Here is a 19,753-nt window from a genome sequence, read left to right as displayed (position 1 = left end):
CTCACTGTGTGTGCTAGGGATACATTTCCCTCTCTTCCTTTTTCTGTCTCCCTTTCAGAGCCAAGAAGAAAAGCAAGCCGTTGAACCTCAAGATCCACAGCAGCGTGGGCAGCTGTGAGAACATCCCCTCCCAGCAGCGCTCCCCGCTGCTGTCCGAGCGCTCGCTCCGCTCCTTCTTCGTGGGACACGCGCCCTTCCTGCCCTCCACCCCTCCCGTCCACTCCGAGGCCAACTTCTCCTCAAGTAAGTCCCCGGCAGCTGCACCTGCTGCCCTCCGCGCCCGGGGCGCACGCTCTTCTTTTTCTTCCGCGAAAATACTTGAGAAATGCGGGCGGAACACGCCTCATCCACGGTCCGCCTGCCACCTCCACCTGCGCCACTCATGCCCCTGGGGATGGTTTCGGAGAGAAGGGGGCATGATTGGGAGGCTGTTGTCATTGGTTCCATGTGCCTCCTCTTTTTAGGCCTGCAGGTGTGTAGGGATGACAGCGGGGAGCAAGCATGCAGGGCATTAAAGGAAACATCAGCCTTTTCTCTCCTCTGCTTCTCAGCAGTCCGGTCACAGGATTTTTTCCTGGCCGCTGTGGATAAGGCATCTCTGATTCAATGTTGTAATTTTCTCCCCCACCGCGGGTCAATGCGCATAACCTTTACATCTCAAAGATGGATTTGGGTTCAAACTGGGCTGAGCGTGGCCTGGAGTGGCTTACATTCTGCTCCCATGAATTTTGCAGCAAAGTGGTTATTCCTGGGAGAGGAAATGGAACTTTCTGGTGATCAAGAGCTGAGGTTTCAGAAGGTGTTTAATCTTCTCTGCCTAGAGGCCCCTTTTGCTGAACAGGCACAGATGTGGTCAGAGGGGGTCCCCTGAAAAAAGCCCAACCAGTCTTCCAGCCAAAACAAAAACTTTATTGCCTGGGACTCAGGAAGAGGAGGGGTGCTAGAATTTGTAGGAAAGAGCCCCTTGCCCTTAATACAGCCAGACTGCGTCCACATGTTGATGCTCTGATAAATGATAAGTGTTGTTTCCTGAGCACCAGTATGTGCTACTCACCCACATGTGTGGTATCATTTAGTTCTTGCAATAATCAGTGGTACAGATGGATTATTCCCATTGTATAGATGAGGAAACTGAGGCCCCGGGACATCAAAGAATTGCCTAAAGTCGCACAGCTATGGAGTAGTTGAGTCAGGATTTGAATCTGATTCTTTCTCACTCCAGAGTATACAAGCTTATCTATCATGCCTGATTTGATAACCAAGTTCCTCAAATACCCAGTGGGATACCTTTCTCTAAATGTGGGGTTCTATTCTTTATCTTTACGTAAGGGTTTTAAAACTGTTTTTAGGGAGGCCATGGGCCCTTTAAGAATTGGATGCAATCTATTCATTTTCTCCCTGGAACACTGCACACGTGACATCCAACACAAATGTCCAGTGTCAAGACTGTTGGGTTCAGAACCTCTGCCTTAGCCCAGCTGGATGGTTGGCCCGGGGCAGAACCGTGAACTCAGTTCACAAGCCACAGACGTGTCTCATGAGTCCACTGCAGGCATCAGTGGGGGGTCTGGTACCAGAAGAGACTTGTGTGGACATCAGTTAGGATGAGTTCCAGAGCCTGGCTTATCTCAGTGCCCAGAGGGTAGAGGCCCTGAATCAAGCAAACTAAAATAGTACTCATGACACACGTCGACGCCAGAAGGGGCCAATTTATCAATTTGTCAAGAGAAATCACCGTCAGAGAGACTAGAAACACTCCATGACGGTGGGTGGGCCTGCGTGGCAGTCAGAGGGCTGCGGGGTGAGCCTGGAGGAGAAAAAAGGGGATGACATATCCGATGTGTAATGACAGCAGGGTGGGGCAGGGTGTCACGGCCCTGGAGGGAGCTGCCTGGGTTCCAGTCCCTGTTCTGTTACTTTGGAGCACTGTGCGGACCTCGAGCAAGTCAAGAGCCTCTCTGAGCCTCAGTTTCCTTCATCTGTAAAATGGGGATAACAATAGCTTCACGCCATAGATGGTTGTGAAGATTAGATCAGCTCACATTTGTCATGTTGTCTGCACAGTAGTTGGCACAGACTAAGTGCCTGATAAATGATAGCTGTTGTTCTGATGTTTATTGGCTCCTTAGCCTAGTAGCGTTTCCATCCTCTGGCTCTATGGTTAATTTTGAGGCAGTGGCTAAATGCCTTTCAGTTCACACTCCCCACTTCCTTACGGCCCTAAGAGTGCTTGGAATTTACCTTGGCGTGATGCTGGGTGGCTGCTTCCAGCAGCCATCTGTCTTCGTGCATCGCCATCCCATGAGTGAATGTCAGCATGGCCACCTCAGAGGGCTTGACCATAGCCCTGCACTTTAATTCTGGCCAGAGTAGAAACATTTCCAGCTTGCTGGAAAAAAGAAAAAAAAACAAAACCACAACCCACAGACTTGCACTCTCAGACCTCTGCTTCTGCCAGGGTTTTGTAAGGATTCGCCATAGCTCCCCACTTTTCATGCCTGCCCCATGTGCATCTGAGAGGAGAGGCTTGTCTGCTTGCCTGTGGGCAGGAGCAAAGTTCTGAATTAAAATCAGCTCCTGATACTAAGATGCCCTAGAAGCACCATTGTCTCTTTGGACAGTCCTGGTCCTTGTATGCAGAGAGGATGCTCTGATCTCCCAGGAAGGAGAAAGATAGCACTTTAGTCTCAGTGGGGGAACAAGTGTGTAACCCAAATATTAGCTGGACCCCTATGGACCAGTCCCCTTTTCTTCGATCCTAACAAATGATAGAAACAGAGGCAGCCTGTTGGAATAGGCTCCAGGTCAGGAAATGAGACTCTCTCTGCTGAAGTCTCAGTGTTGTCACCGATTGTCTGTATGACCTTTGTCCCTGCTGAGCACATCAGCTGCATTGTGACAGTTAAGATTCACTGCACTCTGAGGCAGACATCGTCATTCCCATGTTACAGATCAGGAAACTGAGGCTCCGAAAGGTCAGTGATCTTGCCCGTGTTGTAGATTTTGAACCCAAATGCATCCCGTCTTCCTGTCTCTATCTGGGTTTCAGTTTCCCCAACTGTACAATAAGAGACTCCACGCAGGTCCATTCCAGAGCCTAGAAACCCTAAGGCTTACCCAGTGAGTATGCAAAGTGGCTTTTCCTAGGCAGATCTTTTGACTCACTTAGAATGCTGATTTTGGAGTCTCCAGGCCAGGGCTGTTGGGAGAACACAGCTGCTGGCACCGGCTCCCCCATGCTTCCTACAGTCCCGATCTCATGTCACTCTGAGTTGCAGAGGAGAACTTCCTGCCTCTGGGCCCCAGTGCCAGCCTTCCTCCCATGACCCAGCCAAGGGAGCCTCTGAGGCTGTGTCCCTGCCAGTCTGAGTCTGTCCTCCCGTTTGTCACAGTCAGCTCTGGCTCTGGCTGTGCTGTAAGGGTGGTGATCCTGTATCTCGTTACCCCTGATGGTAATGCCTGGAGTCAGCACTGGGAAGATTCCAGCTGCAGAGTGGCCGAGTCTTGGACCCTTGGGGTGCCTAGCCACCTCGGATGGGCTGCGAGAAGCACTTACCTCCTTGGGGCTTCATCCTCCTTCCTTGGTCTGGGGGTGACAAACAGGGGGAGGGAGGGAGGTAGAAGGAGCCCTGGCTTCTGAGGAATCTGTTTCTAAGGTTAGCTATGGACGAAACATAAGGTATTAGACTCTGCTGCTCAGTGTGGAAGATGCTGACTCAGGGGTGAACCTGTTTCCCAGAGAAGTAGAGAACCACGGACTTACCTCTCCATCCTCGCTGTAGTTATTTATTCCATGCTGCCTTCATGCATGCTATGTTACCCCTGTGGTATCTGATTGGATGCCCTCCACCCTTGGACCATTTTTGGTCCAATGAGCTGTGTGTCTTTGGCTCGTTGGAGGGCATCTCTGATCCCAGCTGACTTAGGTAGCCTCTATGATCCCTATAAAGAGACTTCTTCAGAATGAAAAAAATGCCACCTACAGCATCATTCATTACTGGCTGGCAGAAGTGATTTGGGGTTTATAGCAACTAAGTGGTGGCTGACATATCTTTGGGCACATCACTGAACCCTGTGGGCCTGTTTCTACCCGGCAAGGATGTAGTGAGGACAAAATGAGGAAATCATGTAAATTTCCTAGCACAGGGGCCAGAGCTTAGAGCACTGAATCTCAATAAAGGGTAGCTCGGGGAGCTATTGCTGTACATTATGTGATGGGATAGCTTGTAACAGTGATGAAAATAATGGTAATAATAGCAATGGCTTTTATTGTGCGTTGCCAATGCCCCAAGCATCATCAGTTCAGGAGAGGCAATTTACTTCTATTATTTTGTTTAAGCTTCACAGTCCTCCATCAGGTAGGTACTATTATGATCCCCATTTTACAGATGAAGAAACTGGGGCTGAGAGATTTAAGTAACTGGCCCGAGGTCACAGGCCAGGAAGGAGGTGGAGTTTGCAGTCATTCTGAATCCGCCCGCCTGCAGTGCTGGGGTGTGAAATGGCCACGCTGTCTCCACTGGAACTTGCTTGCTCAACAAGTAGGGAGCTTCACTTGTTCAAGGTTTCTCTCTGGCACCCTTGCTTAGTTGGGGGATTGTATGGTGGGGGCCAGCCTTGCTCCAAGGATGCGTCTTGTTCACCAGAGCGTTGTGCCTGCTTAGCGATCAGCACCCGTGTTGGCTGGCAAACTACGACCCCGCCGGACTCTGGTGCTGATGTTTCGGGGCCCCACCGTGCCGGGTGGTAGCCATTCCTGTGGGGACCAGGCAGCTGCAGAACGTGGCCAAAAGATGTCATCCTGAACATCTTTGGTGGAAGGTGAGGAATGATGGGGGACTTTTGCCACCTGCAGTTTTCTGGGAGTTTATTAGCTGCCTGGGGGTGGGAGGTTGAGCACTTCAGGGCAGCAGCTACAAAAGCCAGCAAGTGACTGATGACACCCGGACATCCCCACCTTGGCCCCAGTGGCACCAGCTGGAGTTTGATACGAGGCCCTGATCTTATGAAATACTGTCCTTTACCAGGTGTTTGAAAGACAGCATGCCCTCGCCTCGTCCCAGCTCACCATGCCCTCTTCTCATCTCTTCTCCAAGCAGCTCCTGTTCTTTGTCCTGGAGACACAGCGACAGGTAGCTGACCCTCAGTTGAGGGCCCGGCCTCCTGTGCCCTGAGGCTGAGTCAGAAGCCTGATGTGTTAGGGTGGCAGCAGCAGGTAGCAATAAAGACTGATGAAGCCGAGCTGTGGCCTCCCAAGGAACCAGGCACTGGGAGGGTTGGACAGAGACTCAGGATGGGGGTGATTATATATTGCGGTTTAATGATCCTTGAGACCAAGGTTCATTACCCTCCCTCCGCCCGGAAGAGGGGTAGGAGGAGTGTGTGTCTTGACAAAAATTGGCTGCCTGAACCATATTCTCATCTCCGAATCAGGAGAGATTTTGAGAAATTTGTGTCTGACCTGATTCAGTGGTGGCAATTCCAAGGGGAAAACATATATCCTGTTGGAGTGACCTGAAGGACTTTTCTCCCCAAGAATGAGCCAGCAGAAGGCCTGCTCCTACTGCCCTCACCCAGGAGACACAAGAAGCACCCGTGTCCCACGTCACCTGGCATCTCTGCTATATTTAGAAACCAGCAGGTTGCTAACGCGTACTGACCTTCTGCCCTTGCCAGGCAGGTGCTGGTGTAGGTGCTGTACAGGCGTTCAGATATATACACCTGGGAACAAGTGAAATGATACAGAAAGTTTCATAATGAAACATTCGTTCCTTGCACCATCCCTCTCCCAATCCTGCTTTTTTTTTTTTTTTTTTTTTTTTGCGGTACGCGGGCCTCTCACTGTTGTGGCCCCTCCCATTGCAGAGCACAGGCTCCGGACGCGCAGGCTCAGCGGCCATGGCTCACGGGCCCAGCCGCTCCGCGGCATGTGGGATCTTCCCGGACCGGGGCACGAACCCGTGTCCCCTGCATCGGCAGGTGGACTCTCCACCACTGCACCACCAGAGAAGCCCCCAATCCTGCTTTTTAAAAACCCTTTCTGTGTCTGCTTCTTCTGGTGGACACTTCCACAATTTAAACTAGGTTGTACCAGGTTGTGGTGCTCAAAGCTTGTCCCAGAGCAGCACCACCTGAAAGCTCGTGAGAAATGCAAATTCTTACTTTCCTCCTTCCAGACCCACTGCATCAGAAGCCCTGGGGAGTGTCTAGGATTCTCTGTTTTCACCAGCCCTCCAGGGGATTTTGCATGTGAACATTTGAGCATCACTCGGTTATATGTCATTTTTTTTAAAGCTTCTTTTGGAAATAGTTTCAAACTTACAGAAAAGTTGCAAAAACAGTACAGAGGATTCCTGTACCCCTTAAACTCAGAATCACTAGTTTTTAACATTTGTTTACATTTGCTTCTTCTCTCCAGTTCCCCCGCCCCCAACCCTGCTTTCTCCCTCTCTCTCTCTCTCTCTCTCTCTCTCTCTCTCTCTCTCTCCCCCTCCTTCCTTTTGGTGGACCATTTGAGGCTAGGTTGTATACTCTCTCATATAGCCACACAGAGTTACCAGATGTAGTAAACTTATCTGATAAGACTGTCATCTAACCATCTTCCAATTTCAGCAATTTGTCTCAATAGCATCCTTTAGAGCATTTTTTTTTTCTGGCGCAGGATTCAGTATGGGGTCACCTACTGCATTTAGCGGTTGTGTCAAGGGCTTGTGTCAAGGAACAGTTCCTTAGCCCTTGTCATTTGTGACTTTGATATTTCTGAAGAGCAGGGACCAGCTACTTTACAGAATGTCCCTCAGGGTGGGTTTGTCTGATCTCTTCTCACGGTTAGACTCAGGCCGTGCAGTCTTGGCAGGACTTCTGTGTAAGTCGTGCTGTGTTTTACCTTGTGCAGACCCTCTTTGTGGGCCCAGGGCTGCCAGATCTTTGACTTTTTCAAAAGAAGTCAGAGACTGTGACGTTTATGAGAAGGCTCCCAGTTTTAAAATGTAAGCACCCAGTGAAAAATCTTTCAACGATGCGTGAACCAGTTTAAATAACCCCATGGGCTTGTGGGTCCTTATTTGGTCTTGGGGTTCCCAGTTTTTGACCTCTGCTCTAGAATCATGGAGGTTGCAACTGGTAGGTGCCTCAAAAATCACTGAGTGCAAGCTCTCATTTTACAGATGGAGAAACTGAGGCCAGAGAGTGGAAGGGCCTTGCCCAGGATTACAGAGCTGGGGTTTGAACCTAGGTCTCCTGGGGCCTAACTAATGGTTCTCTCCGTTACACCAAGATGGTTGCAAAACTGAAGCTTCTGAAAGTGCTACTGAAAGTGCCCGAGAGGAGGGAAACAGTGCCTTCATTTAAAAGATGACATGTTTTGTGTGTACGGGGGCACTGGTGCTGTGTGTGTGTGTGTCGGGGGAGTGCATGCAGGTAGGTATGTATGTTTTATGTGAGGCTACTGCTGGATTAATTAATTAATTAATTAATTTATGGCTGTGTTGGGTCTTCATTTCTGTGCGAGGGCTTTCTCTAGTTGTGCCAAGCAGGGGCCACTCTTCATCGCGGTGCGCGAGCCTCTCACTGTCGCGGCCTCTCTTGTTGCGGAGCACAGGCTCCAGACGCGCGGGCTCATTAATTGTGGCTCACGGGCCCAGTTGCTCCACGGCATGTGGGATCCTCCCAGACCAGGGCTCGAACTCATGTCCCCTGCATTGGCAGGCAGACTCTCAACCACTGCACCACCAGGGAAGCCCCTACTGCTGGATTTTTATCAACTCCCTCTTCTCTGATCGGCCCGTATATTTTGGAATTCCTTTCTTAGCACAAAGAGTTTGGGCTCAGCATGCAATGGGCAACCTTAGACCTTTTGTTATGATTGCTCCCACCAGGAATTGTGGCAGCAAAAATCGGTTGGCAAGTGGTTGGTGCTAGGAGCCAGGGGGGGCATCTGTGCTTCTTGGAGTGAGCCCTGATTCTCAGTCAGGTACACACTGGCAGCACGGGCATCCCGTTCCCTGTCATCAGGACCTGTGTCTGATTGTGCCTTTGTCCTAGTAACAACCCCTCCTGCACAAATAAGTGTTTTTGAACGGACAGTACCATTTTTGAGCGTTCACTTTGTGGCCAGTATTGTGGGCCTTCAGCTACTCAGGATCTAGAGAGCAAAGGAGAGAGGATTCTGCGTGTTGCCCTCCAGAGCTGTAGAGCTGGCTGGTTTGGGCATCACTGAGGCAGGAGCTGAAGTGGCTAGACTTCGATGTAGTCTTTGGGATTTTACGGATGGCTTTCCTGCTTTAACTGACCAGAGAAGCAGGCTCCCAAGCAAAACTGCCAAAAACTATTTTGTTAATCAGAAGATAAGCAGGTCGTTATCGCTGTACGATGGTGGTAGCATGGACATGTGTCTTGGTTTCAAGTGACAGTAAACAAACTTGAGCTTTTTTTTTTAGTGTCAAGGTCATTTATTGGCACATGTAGCTGAAAAGTCCAGGGGTTGCGTGAGCTTCAGGCTTGGCTGGATCTAGGGGCTCAGTTCATGTCAGGACTCCGTATCTCTCAGCTCTGCTCTTCTCCAGGTATGGCTTCACCCTTAGGCTTTCCATGTGGTGGCGATATGGCCTTAGGAGTCTCAGCCCCTTCCCTCTTCTGGTCCACAGTAAAGGAATGAGATTGTTTAAGTCTGAGATTCACTGAGTCAACCAGCGTGACCACATGCCACCTCTGAACCAACTGGTAGGGCCAGGGAAATGGGATGGAAATTTACTGGCTTAACCCTGGGCTGTGATCTTTACTTTTGGGCTTAGAAATGGAGGATTTTGCCTAAAAATGGAACATGAATGCTGGGGAAGCTGACAATCAGTGTCCATTAGAGTGAAAATGATTAACGAGGGTCCCTGTCCTCAGGGGCTTTGAGGAGCATCTTCCTGGCCAGATTAATTCATGATCCAAGATGGTGGGGCCACGTCTCCCCTATTGTACAGACAACCCTTTCCTTTTTGTGTCTCCCTTGGGCTGTGTTTCTCAGTGATCCCTGGCAAGGAATTTCTTTTCTATCCCCCTGACACTCCTGGAGGGTCTCCAGGAAGCACACAACCTGCCAGGGAAGGTTAACCCCCGGTTCCAGGAGGAGACTCAGCTCCACTCTCAAGGTGAAGCCGTAGCATCCTGGCATTAGCCAGGCACGGAATTGAGAGTTACACAAACCTGGGTTTGAATCTCATTTCTGCCATTTATTAGCTAACACCTCTGAGCCTCAGTTTCCCCATCCTCAAAATGGGCCTAATAGGCCTTTCTTGCAGAGTGGTTATCAGGATGAAATAAGAGGATGCTGAGCACCGTGCCTGCTGCCTAGGAAGCCTCACCTGTGTTGCTGTGGTCATCGATACTATTATACAGCGTTGGGGTTTCGGTCAACTTTGGTCCTCCCTGGTTTCTGCTGGACATCAGTCCACCCCCCACCATACCTAAATGGAACCATCACTACTGATTGAATTCCTGATATGTAAAGTGTGATACTGAGTGTATCAGTCCTTGTGGGCTGTTCGGGTCCCTGTGCCCATACCTGCCATAAACGACATGTCCTTTGCTACTTCTTTTCTTTTCACAGACGTAGGGTCTGCTCTTCTTCTCATCCCCAGGACCGTGCTCCCGGGCTCCCCTCCTGACCTTTCCTGTCACTCAAGTGCCACACAGGCTGTCCTGCTCTAGGGTGTAGCTCTGATAACTCTAACTTCCATCCCAGGCATTTTACCTATCTGTTACTCCTTTTGAGTGGGAAGCGTCCTCCTTCTCCAAAGAACAGGCTGCTTCCTAGGCCTCAGGGGACCTGTCCCAGCCCCCCATCCCTGCTGGCCTGGGGAAATCCCGGCATTTCCGTGCCGCCTTTAGCCTCAGCACTTCCTGGAAACCACAGCAGCCGCTGCGAATACTTAGGCCAGGGCTCAGCTACTTTTTCTGTAAAGGTCCAGAGAGCAAATATTTCCTTCCAGCTTTGCAAGTCGACAGTCTCAACGACTAACTCTTCGATAGTGTCGTGAACACAGCCTTAGGTAACCGAAGGGGCAGGGCTGTGTCCCAATAAAGCTTTATTTACAAAACAGGCAGTGGGCTGACTTGGGCTCAGACTTCAGAGCTAAACAAGACCGCGTTTCAGAGCCCAGCTTTGCCCCCTACTGGCTGGGAGGCCTCGGGTGAGTGAGGTCTCTGAGCTGCTGTTTCTCATCTGCAAAGTTAGGAGAACGGTCGGGTCTCCCTCATAGGGCAGTTGTAAGATTAAATGAGAGAACGCCTGTAAACTGCTAGCACAGGGCCAGGCACCTGGTGAGCAGGCAACAAGTGTCAGCAATTACTATTTATACAATGTTACTAATGTGTGTATCTGTTATATATAACACATATACGTTATATATGTTACATACACACACAGAACTGAAGCAGTGTGGTTTTTGGTGAGGCTTCTCCACTCACCTTATTTAATGAGGCCACTTGGTCCCCATGAAAAACCAATGTTTTTCTCCAAGGCCCCATTTCCTGTCGGGGGCTGCCATGCCCACAGCCCAGCTCATCCACACTGAGGTGACTGCCCCTTCACAACCCTTTCTGAGCAGTCTGGGATTCTGTTTCCATGGGCATTGGATGGGGAGGCAGACTATGAAATCGAGGTTTGCACCAAGGACAATACAGCCTCTGCTCACGTGTAAACTTAATTCAGATGTATGGTGTGGGGGATCCAGGCATCTGGACAGAGGCAGCAGCCCTTTGGTACCCAGTTTCTCATCCTTTTGGAAATCCCACAGAACCTGGACAAAGGAGTGGGGGTTATTGGCGAAAGAGGGGTACCTGGCTTAGAGACCTCCAAGACTGCATTTGTCAGGGCTTTTTCTGGTGCAGAGACCCACCACATACCAGCTTCAGCAAATAAAAGGGAACTTTCTGGTTTAGGTACTGAAAAAAAATCTAGACATAAACAAGGGCTTCAGGAATGGCTGGATCCAGGAACTCAGTGTCATCAAGCCATGTTCTTTTTCTCTCCCATCTCACAGTCCTGCTTTCCTCCTTATGGGTGTCGTTCTCAGTTAGGCTCTCCCTTCATGGTGACCCTTGGCTGCTTCGGGCTTCCATCTTTATAGATCTAAGTGCATCAACCCCACTGAACCAATTGGATTGCGATGAAGGGGAATAGATCTCCAAGGAACACCTGGATGATGTAACTCCCAGAACAGGGATGCTGAGCAGGCAAGAGCAACAACTGCCCCTATAAAAAGCCACTGATCAGTGGGTTGGGTACCTGTGATTCATGCTCTCACTTGTTTCTCTCCTCATTGAGTAGCCAGGGGGATGAACGATTACTAATTCAGAAAAAGGGAATGAACCTAATTGATGAATATTATTTCCTTTTCTGTCGACTTGAGATTCCTACTTTCAGAGGGTGTCAGAAATCTTTCTTTTCCCCTTCACCGTCGACTTCCAGCTGGCTGTGAAATAAGAAGGAACTACTTCTAGCCTGGTGGTTCCAACCTTGGCTGTCTATCCCAATCACCTGGGTGAGGGGGACTTTTCAAAATTCTGATTCCCAGGCTGCAACCCTGTCCAGTGACATCAGAGCCGCTGGAGGGTGAGGCCCAGGCATCAGTACTTTTTATGCTCCCCGGGTGATTGCAATGTGCACCCAAGGCCGAGAATCACCGATCCAGCCGGAGTGGCCAGCGTATTCAGAAGCTATCCTAGACAGGTGCAGGTAAGCTCTTGTAGGATTTTCTGAACACCTATGTCAGCAGTGTAGGTGCTGCAAACTTTCTCTTCTCATCTCAAGCTCTGGATATAAGTAGAAGCCAAGTTTTGGTCTGCAGTGTCATCCCATGTGATTTACAGGTGTTGGGGTCCTGCCAGGGCCGTGATTCACCACTGCCATTCCTGCTTGCTAACACGCTGATTACTGCCAGATTATCTGGTCCCCTGGCTGCATCTTCTGCCAGGTGGGCACCGAGGCGTCAGCACAGGCCTCTGAATGCACATTGGCAGAGGTGGAGGAAGCGGGTGGGCAGACAGGTGTGAAATACAGACGGGACTGTGGTTCCTGGGGCGGATGACAGACAGATCAGGCTATGGGGACAGTGCCAATGAGGAGACTTGGACAGCTGTCCAGAGGGCCTCAAATATCTGCTTTTCCCCTCCTGGGTCATTCATTCATTCAGTGCTTGTGAAGGGCTTACAAAGTCAGGAGCTGTGCAGAAGTCTCAGAATCAAATTGTTGACCCCATACCTAAGGTTTAAGCAGGAGGAAACCCTGCAGTTCCTAAATGCTGGCGCTAAAGGGTCAGCTGCCTCTGAACCTCTTTCCCATCCCATTCTCTGAGGCTGGGCCCAGAGTCTGGGTATTGAACAAGCTCCCTTGGAATTATGTCACAGAGACCAGCCCCCAGAGGAGGGTTAGGGCCTGGGGCTCTTTTCAACTGGCTTCCAGCCAGATTAAAAAAAAAGAACAAGAAACAAACTGTGTTTCCATGAAGTATGTTAGTGAACTTAATAAACAGCCCTTTAGTTTGAGATAACATCCATCAAAACTTTTTGGTGTTAAATGTCCTTTTTAAAGTGAAATGATGGGTAATTATAGATGGTGATTGTTTTTACATAGTGTCCTTACTTAGAAACAGACATGGCTAACTCTAAGCTGTCTCCCATTTATTAAATTTTCAGGTCTACAAAATTCAAGTCAGGAATCCTTTCTCTAGACTGGAGTTTTAAAGGTTGATTATTAATATTATTGAACAATAAAACCCCTTCTTCAAAAAGAAGCTTATATAAACCCCCAGTATATGAATCAGCAGGTTGAAAGGGCAGTTGTTCTGGGTTATGTCCATCATAACCCAGATGTGTACCATCCCCGAGTCCCCTCAGTGGTGGCCTCTGAGACACGTCTTTGAAACTCAGTTTGGAGCTGCTATCCTGGAAATTTCTTTAAATGATGATTTGAGTGGGAACCCAAGGCTCTAGGACAGACAGTGTTTTCCCAAACTCCTGATTCCTAATTGGGTCCACTCATCCCAAGGCCAACATGTCAGTGATGAATTAAAAAGACCCTCCCATCCCCCACCAACCCCAGAATGCACTTAGCACTAAGGTGCCAGGGGGTGTGGTATTCATTGTAACAACCCTGATGTTCTCACTTTGAAAAACAAGAAGAGCATGGTCTAGGGAAGTGACGCACTTTCTCAGGGTTACCAAGAGGGAGGAAGGACTTGGGGTCAGGACTTGGTTTACCTTGAGGTCCAGAGCGCTTTTCTGCTTTCCCTTATGCTACAAAGCCAGCTGTGGCGTGTCGGAAGGAACTTTGAAAATATTCAGGAGCTGTGGCTTTTCCAACAGTATAACTTTCGAGTTGATCTCTTCAAGAGCCATTCCTCCATCTGTCCACCCAACCAAAAATATTTCAGAGTGCCTCCTCTCTGTGTGGGTACCAGAGATATGGAGATGTATAGACATTCAAGATCTCCATCTTCACGGAACATCCAGACTGCCGGAGGAGACAGAGATGAGCCAATTTCGGTGGTAATGAGAGCTGTAGAGTGGATGTCCAGGATGCTATGCAAATTAAACCAGAGGCATGATGATGGGGGTGGGGCAGAGCAGGGATGCCTAGTCAAGCCAGGGAACCAAGGAAGACTTTCGTGAGCAAGGGCTGTTTATGCTGAGACTTGAAGGCTAAGTAGGGTTAGCCAGATGACGAATGGGATGGACATGCATTTAAGGCAGAAGGAACAGCCCAGGCTGAAAGCGTTGGACAGGTTTCAGGAACCCAGGAGCCTGTGGATGAGGCAGGGCAGAGAAAAAGAGGTGAGACTGGCAAGGCGAGCTGGAACCAGATCCGGGATTTTAGTTTAGTATCTGGGGTTTAATTTCAGTGCTGAGGGAAGCTTCTAAGCCTCAGGCACTGACTCGCCTGTGCAGTTTCTACCCGTCCCTTCAGTGGCATCTTCCGCTCTCTGACAGGTGGATCTGACAGGTTGAATTGAGATCCCCCCAAAGGTATGTTGCAGTCCTAGCCCCCAGTACAGAATATGCTCTTATTTGGAAAGGGGGTCATTGCAGACATAATCAGTTAAGATGAGGTCATACTGGAGCAGGATGGGCCCTTCATCCAATATGACCGGTGTCCTTCTAAGAAGAGGGAAGTTTGGACACCAAGGCAGAAACATACAAGGAGAATGCCATGTGACCATGGAGGCAGAGATTGGAGGGATGCAGCTGCAAACGAAGGAGCTCCCAAGATCGATGGCCACCACCACCAGAAGCTGGAGGAGGTAAGGAAGGGCTGCAGTTAGCCACAGAGGGCACGTGACCCTGCCGACACCTTGATTTCAGGTTTCCGGCCTTTAAAACCGTGAGAGAATATATCTCTGCTGTTTTAAGCCACCCAATTTGGGGTACTTTGTTACGGCAGCCCCAGGACACTAACATGCGTCCATAAGGGGTACATCTTCAGCCCTGACGTTTGCGAGCGCGATGCTCATGAGTCAGTCTCCCGGTGACTGTATAATCAGTCTGGGAGTAAACTGGGTGCTTTTTGGGAAAATGACATGAGCTCTTCTCAGCTGTGAAATTGCTCATCAGTCAGTGCGTTCGAGTGATCACCTCGCAGACGGCCTCCTAGTGACCATAAACAGTTAGTGCTGCTTCGCAAGCTGCCCCGCTGGCTCCCTGGACAGCTGTTTGCCACGCAAGAGAATCTGGACGTGCATCCCTCAGGGACTCCTGGCGGAGGAGGGGGTGGAAACCAATTAGACACAGCTGTTGCCGCCCACCTCAGGCACGAGGGTCTATACTGCCTGCAACACTATGGGAATAAGCTCTTTGGATTAAGCCATTTTCCCAGCCAAAAAAGCTTCAGCGGAAGCCCGTTTGCATCCTGTCGTCGCCCCACTTTCTGATTTAATGGTAAACTGGGTAAGGCACCTCTTAAATCACAAAGGACACCCGCCAGTCAGATGCTGGTGCCTATGGAATGGGTGTTGAATGGATTAGAAAGCCACAGTGTGAGTCGGGGTCTGCCATTCCTCACTGTGCAGTGTTGGCTGGGTTAGTCAACCTCTCTGAGACTCAGTTTCCCTATTGGAAAGTGAAGATTCTGCTACTTCCCCCACAGCAGCATGATAAAGATTAAATTCAAGAATGGATGGCAAAGTGCCTTCTGTACTGAAGAATTCTGCTCCATTGGGGAAGGCTGATCGAGAGGACTGCCAGGCAGGCTGACAGAGGCTTTTTTTTAAAAAATTTTTATTGAAGTAGAGTTGATTTACAATGTTGTGTTAGTTTCAGGTGTACAGCAGTGATTCAGTTATGCATATTATATATCATTCTTTTTCAGATTCTTTTACATTATATGTTATTAAAAGATATTGAGTATAGTTCTCTGCGCTATACAGTAGGACCTTGGTTATCTATTTTATATACAGTAGTATCAGTTAATCCCAAATTCCTAATTTATCTCCTCCCCTTTCCCCTTTGGTAACCATAAGTTTGTTTTCTATGTCTGTGAGTCTATTTCTGTTTTGTAAGTAAGTTCATTTGTATCATTTTTTTTTTAGATTTCACATAGAAGTGATATCATATGATATTTGTCTTTCTCTTTCTGACTCACTTCACTTAGTATGGCAATCTGTAGGTCCATCCATGTTGCTGCAAACGGCATTATTTCATTCTTTTTTGCAGCTGAGTAATACTCCAGTGTGTGTGTGTGTGTGTGTGTGTGTGTGTGTGTGTATAATATATATATATCTATATATATCTATATATATATATCACATCTTCTTTATCCACTCATCCTGACAGGCTGGAGTGAAGCCCCCCACCCCTCTGTTTGGGGTTCGTGGTAGGAAACATCCCTTGATCTTACTGAAAATGACTGATAAATGGTGGCTGCAGGGAGATCTCCCAACCCAATGCTGTTTTGGGTGTTCTTCTCACTGTTTTTTCCTTTCTCTGAAATATTTTAAAAATATATATCCCAAATGAAAAATGGTGTATTTGCATTTATACATAATACGTATGTGTATGTGCTGATATGTGTATGTTTATAATCTATATACACTCTAAAGAATAATAATAAAATGTTAATGCAACATTTTAAAATAACAGGTGGGCAAACTATGACCTGTGGGCTGGCTGCCTGTTTTTGTTAATAAAGTTTTATTCAAACCAGAGCTGGGATTAGTGAGTGGCAAGTGAGGCAAGGTCATATAAGTACTTATATAAAAGTTTGATATTTTGTTTCTCGTGGATTTTTTGAACTCATTTAAAAATGTTGCATCAAAATATATTTATCTTGATACCTGAGTGTTTTGGCCACACCCTTAAATTTTTTCCTGCAGGCTAGTGCCTTACTTGCTTCGCCCAAGTCCCAGCCCTGATAAAATTACTCAGCACTCCGAACTTGAACTTAAGAACTCGAGCATCTCAAGCTCCTGGAAGCCCTTTATGTGCATTCCCCTTCCGTTCCCCCGAGGGATGACGCCATCCTGGATCTGTTTTACCATGTCTTGCTTTTCTTTGTGGGAAACCTCACATGTACGTGTTCCTAAACAATACGTAGTTTAGTTTTGCATGTTTTTGAACTTCACATACTCTGCAGCTTTTTTTTTCTTGAATATTCTGGTTTTGAGATTCATTCAGATCTATGTGAATAATTGCATTCATTTTCATGCTGTCACATCCTGTGTTTCACCAACTCTAAGATGCACGTGTCTCTCCGCAGTTCAGCACCTCTGAAGGTGGACTGTAATTTGCAATCTCTGGTACCTCATGGTCTCTGTCCTCCTGGCAGGGTCAGGCTGTCGTTGTCATTCGTCACCCATCCAGTGCACACTGACGTGGCTCTTCATAGTGTCGTCACTTCTGAGGTCCTCTGCTTTGTTGATCTTAACATGAGTTGAGTTTCATTGGAGTTGAAAAAGTCTTCAAAAATATCACACCATGACTTGGCTTTGAAACAAAAAATGTCTATACATATTGTCTATGCAGAAAGGCTTAAGGACAGGCAGCATGATATATGATAAAATATGTCTAAATAAATCTAAAAGAGATTTTGAAATAACACTAAATTTAAGAATTTTAAGTGTAAGAAAGCACTGTGTCCTAGATAATTGGCAGCCTCTTTCTATCTTAGTGGTTCATAAATTAATGACCTTAACACTCAATGGCATCTTAAAGGTCAGTGAAATATGGTAATATTCCATTGTATGACTAGACCACAATGAATGCATGCATTCCTCTGTTGATGGACACTGGGATTTTTTTTCCCTCTGTTTTACTTTGAAGCATTCAACTTAATGAGATCAGAGTTTCTCGACTTCAGCACTGTTGACACTTGGGGATGAGTAATTCTTCATGGTGGGGACTGTCTTGTGCATTGTGCGATGTTTAGCGGCATCCCTGGCCTTTCCCCCCCCCCCGAGATGCCAGTAGTACCCTTCCCCCAAAAACACATTTAAGAAACCAAAAGCGTTCCAGACATCGCCAAACATCCTCTGGGGGCCAAAATCACCCCACGGCTGAGAGAGAACCACGGGACTGGAAGATGTATGATTGGCGGCCACAATGGTTGCATCAATTTATATGTTCGCCAGCAACACATGGGGTCCCTGGTTCTCCCTATTTTTGCCAGCTTTCACTTGGCCAGACTGTTGAACTACTTTGCCCATCTGGTGAGAATAAAATGGCGTCTCAGCTTCATTTCCGTTCATATTTCCCCAGTTGCTGGTGCTGCTGAGGATCTTTTCAAAGGTGTTTTGGCCTCTCACGTCTCCTCCTCTGTGAAATGTCCCTGTCTTTTGCCCATTTTTTTCTGTTGAGTTGTTTCTTTTTTTTTTTCCTTATTGATTTTTAGGGACTAAAAATATTCTGGGTTCTAATTCTTTGTTGTATGTGTGGCATATATCTTCTGATTTGTGGTGTGCCTTCTCACTTCCTTTATTTTCTCTTTTGATGAATAGAAGTCTTTAACATAAATGTAGTCAAATGTATCATTTCTTTCCTTTATGGCTTTTGCTTTTAAAAAATCTTATTTAATGAATTCTTTCTGCCCTGAGGTCATAAACACATTGTCCTACCCACCTGGAATTGATATTGATGTATAAGGGCAGCTTTCTTTCTTTTTCTATTTCTTTTTTTTTTCCCCCAAGTAGATAGCCAGCTTCCCAGCACCATTTGTCAAATAGGCTTTCTTTTGCCCCACTGATCTGCCGTGCCACCTTGTCATTAGTCAGGTGTCTAAATTCACTCAGGACCATCCTGTACTTTTTATTCTGTTCCGCTGGTTCTCACTTCTTCCTATCCCTCCTTTTTCCTTTTTCATGTACATCTGGATAATTTTTTTTTAATTTGCTTTAATTTTCTTTTTACAAACAGTCTCTCTTAAATGCGCTGTGGTATCCCAGAGTAGAAAAAGGACATTGGAGGAAAACGTAGTGAAATCCAAATAAAGTCTGGTGTTTACTGAAGAGCAACGTACCAACATCAGTTTCTTAGTTTTGACAGATGTACTGTGTGTATGGAAGAAGCTGTATGAAAGGTATATGGGAATTCTCCGTACTATCTTTGCAGCTCTTCTGTAAATCAAAAAGTATTCCAAAGTAATAAGTTGATTAAAAGAGATTTCTTAACAATAATTTTTTGGCCTTTTCTGTTACTAATGCCTTCTCTAATCCTTAAACCCATCACTTACTTTTACATTTTTTAATTTATCATCTCTTGGGTTTAAACCATTTATCTTAACCTTTGATCTCTCTTGCCCTCCATCTTTTAAATTTCTGCTTCCTTCACTGACAGTCATTTTTTACTTTCAGTCTTCTTCCTTTTCTCTCACTACGTAAGGCAAAAACTTTTACTGTCTTCTGTTTATTGGTATCCTAACTCATTTGAACTTGCAGGTTATTCATCTCTTTTAGTTTGCTCTCACCTTTAATCTCTTCATAATCACCTATCCTCCCTTCTCCCCCCCCCCCCCCGGCTGCGTCAAGTCTTAGTTGTGGCACGCGGGGTCTTTGTTGAGGCTCACGGGCTTCTCTCTAGTTGTGGCGTGCAGGTTTTCTCTCTCTAGTTGTGGCACACAGGCTCCAGGGCGCGTGGGCTCTGTAGTTTGTGGCACTTGTGCTCTCTAGTAGAGGCGCGCGAGCTCAGTAGTTGTGGCGTGTGGGCTTAGTTGCCCCGAGGCATGTGGGATCTTAGTTCCCTACCAGAGATCAAACCCGCGTCCCCTGCATTGGAAGGCAGATTCTTTACCACTGGACCACCAGGGAAGTCCCTATCCTCCCTTTAAAATATTATATATTTTAAATACATATTATATTATCATATATTTATATATAATATATATTATATAAATATACATTATACTTAAAATATATAAGTGTATATATATATATATATATATATCTGCTTCTTTCTGAATACATTCTCTTATTTTTGGTCGTGTTTGTAACAGCAGAAAACCCTGGCCATGGGGAGACAGTAAGGAGAAAGCAACAGGAGACCTGCTTCCTTCCTCCCCAGAGTTTTAGCAGCAGATTCTAGCTTTTCCAGAGGGCCACCCCGCCGGGAGACTGGCCATGGGTTAACCCTCCACAGGCAGCTGTTCTCTGAGTGCCGATGGCGTGTTTCATTTGCTGGGACGGCAGCTTCCATAACACTTCGGGCAGCATCCATCGCAACTATGTGGCATCGCCTCCTTGAAAATCCACGGCCCAGTGTCAGTGCCTCTGGGCCTCCCTCA

General features: G+C 47.4%; 1 protein-coding gene across 4 annotated transcripts in view; it reads left to right on the top strand.

Annotated features, from left to right (window-relative positions):
- The window catches only part of KSR2 (kinase suppressor of ras 2), a 404,863-nt gene that overhangs the window by 233,909 nt on the left and 151,201 nt on the right, over positions 1-19,753 (top strand). For all 4 annotated transcript variants that reach the window (XM_060310061.1, XM_060310063.1, XM_060310060.1 and 1 more), the window contains one exon: positions 59-243. In XM_060310061.1, the coding sequence (XP_060166044.1) occupies positions 59-243 (185 nt within the window). The remainder of the gene's footprint in view (positions 1-58; positions 244-19,753) is intronic.

Source organism: Globicephala melas, chromosome 13 (assembly GCF_963455315.2).
Source record: "Globicephala melas chromosome 13, mGloMel1.2, whole genome shotgun sequence".
Classification (NCBI taxonomy): domain Eukaryota; kingdom Metazoa; phylum Chordata; class Mammalia; order Artiodactyla; family Delphinidae; genus Globicephala; species Globicephala melas.
The sequence above is the reverse complement of the archived record's forward strand: the minus strand, read 5'-3'. Positions and strand labels throughout refer to the sequence as shown.